Source organism: Eubalaena glacialis, chromosome 16 (assembly GCF_028564815.1).
Source record: "Eubalaena glacialis isolate mEubGla1 chromosome 16, mEubGla1.1.hap2.+ XY, whole genome shotgun sequence".
Taxonomy (NCBI): domain Eukaryota; kingdom Metazoa; phylum Chordata; class Mammalia; order Artiodactyla; family Balaenidae; genus Eubalaena; species Eubalaena glacialis.
Window position 1 is genome coordinate 87293973 of NC_083731.1, and position 9835 is coordinate 87303807.

General features: G+C 47.9%; 1 protein-coding gene across 1 annotated transcript; it reads left to right on the top strand.

Moving 5' to 3' along the window:
• Nucleotides 1–602: 602 nt before the first annotated feature.
• Nucleotides 603–2462, top strand: AMER2 (APC membrane recruitment protein 2). The gene has a single exon (XM_061171028.1). The coding sequence runs from the start codon at nucleotides 639–641 to the stop codon at nucleotides 2460–2462; it is 1824 nt and encodes a 607-aa protein (XP_061027011.1). The 5' UTR covers nucleotides 603–638.
• The last annotated feature ends 7373 nt before the right edge of the window (nucleotides 2463–9835 follow it).

Genomic DNA, 9835 nt, shown 5'->3' on the forward strand with positions numbered 1-9835 from the left:
GACCCGGGGGCTGTGCTCAGCCCTGGACAAGACAGATGTAAACAGACATCCTCCGTGCCCGCCGGGCTTGGTACCCAAATGATAAAAACGGACATGCAGGGCGTGGGAAATGCATGAAGAGTCATGAAGTCCGGGTCGGGGGGTTAGAGAAATCAGTGTTTTGTGTTGGGTTGGATTTCTTTGTCCAATCGGGGGCATTTTGCGATCGACGATTGGGCTTCTGAAAAGAGCGATCAGGAGGAGGAATCTGAAGGTGGGTGAGACTGGATGGAATTTGCATTGCAAGATTACGGCTCTAATTTCTGCAATCAGCTCGAGGAGGCTCCGCTGCCCCCTTTCGCCGCAGAAGAGCTGCAGCACAAAGCCGAGCCGGACGCGAAGTGGGTTAGGGCGTTATATAAGCCCCGGCGGGAGGGGAGATGGTCTTTTCTGCGCGCTCCTCCCGCGGCGGCGGCGGCGGCGCGGCTCCGGTTGATTTAGAGCGCGGCTGACAGCGGGCTGGCGCGGCCGCGCTGACGCCAGGCTGCTGCGTCGCCATGGAGACGGGCGGGCGCGGCGCGGCTGTCAGCGGCGGGCGCGCGGCCGCGGGGGGCCGCCGGAGGAAGGCGCGGGCTGCGGCCGGGACCCTCGCGGCAGACATGGACTTGCATTGTGATCGCGCCGCCGAGCCACCGGCCGCCGAGCCGCCGTCGGGCAAGATTAACAGAGCCGCCTTCAAACTGTTCAAGAAGAGGAAGCCGGGCGGCGCGATGCCCAGCATCTTCGGGGTCAAAAACAAAGGGGACGGGAAGGGCGCGGGGCCCGCGGGGCTGGTGCGCAGCCGGACGCACGACGGGCTGGCCGAGGCGCTGGCGGTGGAGGGCGGCCGCCGCGAGGAGCCGCGCGCGGGCGGCGGGGACGGGGCGCGGCCGGGCCCCGCGGCCCCCCGGGCGGCCCCGGGCGGCGCGGGCCCGGCGGCCGGCGGCTCGGTGGCCAAGTCGCACAGCTTCTTCTCGCTCCTGCGGAAGAACGGGCGGCCCGAGAGCGGCGGGGCGGAGCAGGCCGACGCGGGCAAGGCCGGCGGCAGACAAAAGCGGGGGCTACGGGGGCTCCTGGGCGGCGTGCGCTGGCGCAGGAAGGACCGGCGGCCCAAGGACGCGGCGCCGGCTGGGCGCGCGGGGGCCCCGGGCAGCCTGGCGCGGCCGGGCTCGCTCACCGCCAGCCTGGAGTGCGTCAAGGAGGAGGCGCCCGCGGCCGCGCGCGAGCAGGAGCCAGCAGGTGAGCCCGCGGCGGGGGAGCCGGAGCCGGCCTGCGCCCCGGGAGAGGGCGCCGCGGGACCCGGGCGCGCCGAGCGGCCCCGCGCGCCCCCCGAGCCCGAGCCCGAGCCGCGCGCCGGGGAGGGCCGGCCGGCCGAGGACGCCGCGGGGCCCGGGGCCGCGCCGGCCGAGACTGCGCCCCGGCCCGACTCCGAAGGCGGCCGCGCGCCCGCCGCCCCCGACCCTTCTTCGGTCGATCCGCCCTCCGACCCATCGGCCGATCGTATTTGTCTGATGTTCTCTGACGTGACTTCACTGAAAAGCTTTGACTCTCTTACAGGCTGCGGAGATATTATCGCAGACCCCGAGGACGAGGCAGGGCCCAGCTGTGCCAGGCATGCCCCCGCGCCGGGCCAGCCGGGCCCCGCCCAAAAGCCCCCCGGCGTGGTGGCCTACCAGGGAGGCGGGGAGGAGATGGCGAGCCCGGCCGAGGCGGACGACTCGTACCTGCAGGAGTTCTGGGACATGCTCTCCCAGACCGAGGACCAGGGCCCCGGGCCCCAGCAGGGGGCGGCCCCGGCGGCGGCGGCGGCGGCGGCGGCGCCCGAAGCGCAGGTGGCCCCCGAGACCCCCAAGGACGCCAGGCGGGCCGAGGGGGCCAAGGACGCGTCCTCGGTCAAGCGCCGGAGGCTGCACCGGCTCCCCACGGAGCTCCAGCCGAAGGAGGAGCCCAAGCACCCGGACGAGGAGCCGCAGGAAGGCGTCCCCAACAGCGACGAGGGCTACTGGGACTCCCCCACCCCCGGGCCGCGGGAGGACGGCTCGGGCGGCGGCGTGAGGAAGGCGGGCCTCCCCCGGGACAGCGACAGCGGTGACGCGCTCTACGACCTCTACGCCGAGACCGATGGAAGCCCCGCGGCCCTGCCCGCCGCCGCCGAGGACACGTCCTGCTCGTCCCGGTTAAAGCCCGTGTCTCCGGTCACCGTCACCTGTGCCCTGCGAACGCCGGGGAGCTTGCCGAAGGACTCCAAGATCCCGATCAGCATCAAGCACCTCGCGAACCTTCCACCCAGCCACCCGGTGGTGCACCAGCAACCAGCCAGGAGCGAGCTGCCCAGAACCAAAATCCCGGTGTCCAAGGTGCTGGTCCGCCGGGTCAGCAGCCGGGGCTTGGCCGGGACCACCCTCCGGGCCGCGGCGTGCCACGACAGTGCCAAAAAATTGTGAGGTCTCCGAGGCCGAGATGGAGGGGCCGCTTGTCGAGGAACACAACTTTCCCCAGAAACCACTGCGGCAAGTTTTGCACCCCTCAAAGAAAGACCTTTCGGACCGTCCCTGCTCCGAGCCTGGACCAAGGAGGTCTTTGTGTCGCCAGCAGGGGCAGGATACACCAGGCAGGGGATGCCACACGCGGGATTCCCCTCCAGATAAGTCCCTGAGAATTATTTTCAAGCACTTTTTTTTTCTTTTTTACCTTTTTAAAAATCTTTTTTTTTCTTTCTTTCTTTTTTCTTTAATGCACTGAACGCTAGGAAGTCACCTTTACTTGCCTTTGCAGAAAACAGAACTTAATCCAATCTAAGGAAGCGTCACGCCATGATATTTGGCTGTGCCGGTGTCCAGCGGGCCTGCAGGAACCATCGGGAGAATCAGAGGAGCCCTCCTCTTCCTGACACTTTCCTTCCTTCTTTTCCTTTTCCTTTCCAGGAAAAAAAAAAAAAAAAAAAAAAGGACCCTTTGCTGTATCACTGTGTGGAAAACACTTATAAAGCTGAGTCAGGTAATTTACCTGATGAGCGGAAGCATCACTGGCAGAAACCCCGGTACCTTCAGTTGCTAGGTATGCAAATAGGTATTTATCTACCACTAGGACGATCAAGGAGAGTTTGGGTTTGGTGGGTTTATTTAGATCATTTGTTTGGAGAGAAAAAAAAAAGCTCAGCAGAGCAGGTTTCCCTCCCTTTTTTTTTTCCACCCAGTGCAGAGATCAAGATCAGGGAAAGATTGCACTAAATGCCAACAGACACAGTGTTTTAGCATTTATAAACTGTAACCTTTTCATGTGTAGATGATGCATATTTTACAGATTATCCAGCTGTCAACCTTTTATAATCTGTCCGTAACCTCGAGTTTAAAATCTGGTTTTATAGCTAGACACGATAACCGTTCCCAAACCATTGATGGTCTTTTATGTACGCTAAGCGGAAGCAATTCTGTTTTTGTTTTATGTGGGTTCTCTGGCTTTCAGTGCAGGAAAAAAAATCTATTGTGTTGATGTCCCAGAGGAATGGTTCTGCCTTGTCTTGGGTTAAGAGTCTGTTTGTTTTTCACCCCAGACCCTGGTTTTCAGAGATTTTACCTTGGTTATAAAAATTTTGGATTCAACCGTTTCTCAGTATGGGGAGTCCAAAACGAGGAACACATAAAGAAAAACAATAGAAAATGTAGTTTTTCCTGTCATTTGACTTCTGCTTTATAGACTTAGGACTGAGCCACGTATGTTCAGAATATGACACTGGGAAGCTTATGTATCATAAACATTGTGTGCCAAGATTATTTTTGAAAAGTGGTTGACTTATATGTGTGTTTTCTATTATTTTAGATGAAATATTTATTTCAGAAAGCATTACCATATGCCTCGATAGTTTGAATGATAAACTGAAGCCATTCCTAGAATGCTGTTAGGGTCTAATGATTATAGAATATCCTCTTTGAAATGTATTTCAGTGTATTTAATCAAAAGACCAGAGCTTCGACTAGGAGATGATTCACAGTATCGGGAAGGTTACACATATTCAAGTGAAACTACACACACGTAAAAGACACGCACACTTCTCTCTAACTCTCATTTTCCAGAGAGATTCCCTGAGTAATGAACTGGTAGTACCCGTTTTTTAAGTTAGTTTTCTGTTTTATAAAGGAAAGAAAAAGGCAAGTTAAGTATATGAAAACTTATTTTAATAATATGAAAGGAGTAACAAAATAAACAGATACCAGAGGAATACAAATCCGGGCCAGTAGCACAAAGCAGGTTGTTCCCCATTTTAAATCTGCGGTGATTCAATTAGAAGAGGTGGTAGAGATTGGCTAAATTTCTCTATTATTCAGATTACTGGCTTTTATTGTGTCATGTCAGATCCTTAATGTGATTTTAAAGTAGTGTTTTAATATTTAATTTCCTTATGTCTGTAGATGAGGTCTTGTAGGCAGACATAGCCTTAAGCACTCTGAATACACCACCAGGAATTCATAAAGCGGCTCACATTCACACGTGCTCACGCACTCAGCTGTGTACAACTAACAGACAAAGGCGTTCACCGTACACTTGGAGATGTTTTAGAAATTAGTTCTGTCTTGAGAAAGGGATTTGAATATGATTCAACGCTGATAGTACTACTTAGACTCCAGATACATTCATTTTCCCCCAGTGAATGGGAAGAACATACATTTTATTCCTAGCTGTAAAACAAAGGATCTTTCTTTTCTTCCTGTGCATCTTCTTGCGGGGGTTAGAGTCTCCCCTGCATGAATCCATGACAGAGTTATATCTGTTCACTTGTTCAATTGCACAGTGAAGGTAGGAGGCCCTGAAGGACTCATGAGGATATTGTAATAGTAAAGGCAACCTATTTATCTATTTTGTAAGCACTGGAACAAAGTATTTTTGCTTTCACAGTTTTGGGACTTGTTTCTGCATTTACACCACTGTGCTGTGTCTTGTTTTTATAAGTAAAGGAAAATGTCAGCAACGTTTGCCTTATTTTCCCCCTGCCTGTCAGTGAACCACTTATGCAAGATTTAAACTATTTTCTTTTTTGTTCTTTTTTCCATATATTTTCCATGTTTTTTTGTTTTTGTTTTTGTTTTTGTTTTAACTCTATCTTTAAGAATTCCACCCACACCAGTCAAATGAAGGATTCAGGCAATGAATTAAATGGCCTCAATCACTTGATGGGAAATCAAGACCAGTACAGGGAGGTGTGTCTTAACCTTTTCCAACCACAGACAAGGGATGGTAGTTGCCTTTTTGTACCAAGGGCTACTTTCTCTCATTCATGTTCATGGAGATTGTTTCCTAGGATTTTAATGGATTTACATTCCAGTTGTTATGGGTTGGCCAAAAAGTTTGTTCAGGTTTTTCCGTAAGATGTTACTTTTTGGCCAACCCAATATTAATGCATTGTCTAATTTGGCCATATTTGCTGATTTTTTAAGGAAAGGATTGGATGTGGGCTGCTGACACCTTTCCTGTGTATCTGTGTTTCTGAGATACTTGGTTGATTAAGTCCCTTTAGTCAGAGTTGGCCAAATTCTATAGGAAAAAGTCACATCGATTGTTGGCCCTGAATTTGTCGGTCAGTTCAATAGCTCTGCACAAAGACAGCCTGACTTCAGTGTCTGCATTACCTGGGCAGTGTTACTTGGGCCACTGTGCTTCGGTACTAATGCTTTCATGCTTCCGTTAGCCCTATAGCATTTTGAGTAACCGCAAGAGGAAATAGATTTGTGTTATTTCACCTAATAACAACAATGGAATGAAGACTGTTAAGGACTTCCTTTAGCTCCATTTCCCACAGATTATCTGCCTATTTAAATACAAAGTGTGTGAGATCTATGAAAGTGATGACTTAGGAGTTTAAGGGTATCTGCCTATTTAAATACAAAGTGTATGAGATCTATGAAAGTGATGACTTAGGAGTTTAAGGGTTTATTCATTAATCTCAGAAGTAGTGTTCAGGTATTGGCACTCCCATGAATATTCATATAACCGTTTGCCTACACAGTTGTCAAAGTAAAAAGATGGTATTAGGGACCGAGACGTCTTTGGCTGAACTTTCCAAGTTTTCATTATTCACGTCTTTGTCGGATTAATTTTCAGCAACCTTTTACTGTTAACTTTGTATGAAGAGATTGGTTAGTGAGCGTGCTGTCCTCTCCCTCGGTTTCCATCATGTTTGCTTGGTGCCCTCAGGTAGCAGTACTGGGACACTGCTCAGGACGTTTGCCTGTTCTGACATTCGTACAGTGGAACTCAGTCCCCGTTTGTAGTCGTTCCTGATTTCTCTCCTGAATTAGGGCTATCTGGACATGGCCCCCTGTGCTTGGCTTTTACATTCACAGGCACTTAGCTCCCCCTGTCATTGTTAAGAAATTAATCCAAGAATTTTATGCCCTTAAACATATGGAAAAAGAATCACAGTTGCCTCTTATTTCCCACCACTGAGGACGGCCCATTAGAAGTACCTGAATGAAATAAGAGGAGAAACCCAAATACCCCGGCCCAATCCCATTTCCCTCCCCCTAGCCAGGCAGACCGAGGGATGAACAACACAGTTCTTATTTAGGAATTTTCAATTCTCCACGCACGAACATTTATAAAGCAGTTTAGGAGCCAGAGGCTAGCATGGCAGCCTGGTCTCTCGGGTGGGAAAGCCAGAGGCCAGCATTTACTTGGTGAAGAGAGGAGGCTGTAAGTGTCAGGTGACGTGGCCACGTGGTCTCTCCTCCGGGCAGGCACCCATCCTGCGACCCCATGCTGTTCTGAAGGTTCTCCGATGGCCGTGCCGGAAGGCTTCTTACAGCCTTTTCACTGTGATGACTGCTGAGATGAGACAGTTTGTTGTAACAATAGCCACTCACAAGGAAAGTTGTTGTCTCCCTGCAGATAATGTTTCTAAGGACTGATTCAGAGTGGTCGTTTCATGATTATGGAAAGCATCTCCTTCTCAAGCTGCAAAACAAAAGGTTAAAATAGCCTCTAAGCCTCCAGAACTGAAACTGGGCACATTTTATGACTGATATTTACTTTAATTCAGTGTAACACATATTCACGGGGCATATACTGGATCTCATGCTTAATAAAAACCCATTCAGTTTGGAGCTCACAAGTAGCTGTACTATAATCAGACATTCTTAATATTCATTAAAAACACCTTTATTTTATTTTACCTACTTTTATTTTGTAGTTTTTGCTGATAGTCTGTGGGGTGGAGCAGGGTGGGGTGAGATTGAATGAGGGGGGTATGGATTAAGTCACACAGATTCCTCTAAAAGTAAGAATAGTGATTACAACAAGGATTAACGTGTGTTGAGTACTTACTACGTGTCAGCCCCTTCCAGGAGCTTTACAAATATTTACCTAGCCCTCTCACAGCCATGTGGGTTAGGTAATACTATCTCCCTCACAGAGCATATTTAATTCACCCTTTTGGTTTGTTTCTACCCCATTCATTCCATCCATGCATCCATCCATCTCTTTCTCTCTCTTCACCTAGGACAGGGATAGACACTCTTTAGTGACTTACAGTAATACAAGAGCTAAGAGCTGCTAAATCTCATCACCAGCTCACTTTCAATAGAAAAAGAGCCAACCCATGTCACGCAGCTGAGAATTGGTTTTGTGTCCGAGATGTTGGTACTCACATCATTCCGGGGGAAGGTTGCTGCTGGGTTCCAGAGGCAAACAGTCTGCCTTGCTTTGGAGGGATCCTCGCCTTTTGGGGATTAACTTCAAAAGTGTAGACGGACATCTCTTCTGTTGTCATGATGATACCTCTGCCCTGATAGGATTTCAGTCATGTCGAGCACGTTTCACTTGTTTTTCTACCTTAAGCCCAGTCCAAGCTGGTTCTGGGTGTCCTGGGTTGTTTGCTGAGATAGTAGCTGGCTCCGTGACGCCTCGCCTTGACACGGTTCTGAACTGCAGAGACAAGCTCCTGGCTCTTTAGAAAGTAGCGCGTCCCACGTTCTGTCTCCGACCATTGAATCCTGGCCTCGATTTTCTGATTCATTCATTCATTCAACTAATATTTCTTGCACACCTATAAGTCAGTCACTGTGAATTTGGGTATTTTATATTTAATTAAACTAGCCTAACCTATGCTATGTGTTTACTGCGAGCTGGGATGATGCTCTGTTTTCTTTGACATTCTGTCCACGAGAACCAGGCAAGGGGGGGCTTGGCTTTGTTCTACAGAGGAAGAAAATGACGAAAAGGTGGAATACCTTGTGCGAAGCCACCCATTTAGCAAGCAGTGGATGGAATATGAACCAGAAGTCTAACTCTACTGCTTGTGCTTTAATTATAAACCTTTTTTTTTAGCCATATGATTCAATTTTTGTATGATTTAGTAAGAAACTGATCAACGTTCTGAACAGCAAGAGCCAAACCAGATTTTTATGATGGTGGATACCATTAAAATGACGACTATTTCAGTTAAAAGTGAACTTGGTTTTTTAAAAAAATTATTTCATGCCTTTTGTACATGCAAGCCTGAAAGGTAGATCTCAGAGCTAGCAGGGTTTTTTTTTTTTTTCACACCTGACCAGTCAAAAATTTGGGCCATAGTCACCCATTATTACATGCTAGCAGGTCTGCATACAGGTTTTATAATCTGATGACTGCTTTGTCAATAATAAAAACCTACAAAAGCATTTTATTCATATACAGGCTGCCCACGCTTGATGAAATGCTTTTTTAATGAGAAGCAGTGAAAGAATTCAGTCACAGGTGATCATTGTGTTGAATTGTAAACTGGGGTTATTTTTGGAAATTATTCAGTAATTGGGTAGAGTAACTTTCTGCTCTATGTCAGAAGATAGATTTTTAATAAAATACAGCCTAGGTCATTGGTTATTAGAGGCATAATAAACTTCCTCAGATCCCTATCTGGATGATTAATACACTAAAAAAGAAAATACTAAAACTATCTGGTCAGATTACACAAGGGTCTTGAAGTGACACACAGGAAATACTTGTTATCATGTCATAAGATGAAATGGACCCAGGGGGCCTGGAGGAATTCATAAACCTTCTTAAATAACTACCTTACAAACCACGAATCCCCCACTACACAGTTAATTCTAAATAAAGGAGGAGAAACTCTAACAAAATAATATCTAGCATGTTTATTGCTTCCAGGATACATTTAACTGAACATGGAGGATCCGATGGTGGTCTTTTTACCAAGAATATCGGGGAAAATGGTTTAGATGTTATAGACAAAGTAAATTCCTGTCATTTTTTCATGGACTCCAGCTACGTACCAGGCTCATTGCTAACTTCAGGTTTTGCCCAAGTTATTTGTAGGAAATATCTCAGTATAATATAGGGAATTGCAGGTTATTTGAAAATAAAGACAAAGAGAACCCAAATGAGAAACTCCATTTCTAGAATTAGTTTTCCTGAAAGTCAGGCATGTCTCTGAGGACAGGCTTTTGGCTGTATTATTTTTGTGCACAGGAGGAAAGTTTTAGTAGGTTTATAGATATTATTTTTATAATAGAATGTTAAAGTCCCCCCAAACATCAAAAATTGCCTCCTAAAATTACTCTATGTTTTTAAGACTTGTTTTAAAAAAGCGTTCTAAATAGCAATAGGGTCTTTTCTCTTTTCTCCTCTCCAGTGGTTTAATGGGATAGATGAACCAATGTTTATATTTTTAAACCTGTAAATATTTTATTTTGGGTATTTTGTATATTCGTTGATATAATTCCATTTCGTGCATATGTATCACCGTGCATGTTGCTGGTTTTGATAGTCACTCTCTTAATGAATGTAAGAAGCTTGGACTAATAGCACTTCTCGTCATTCAAACATC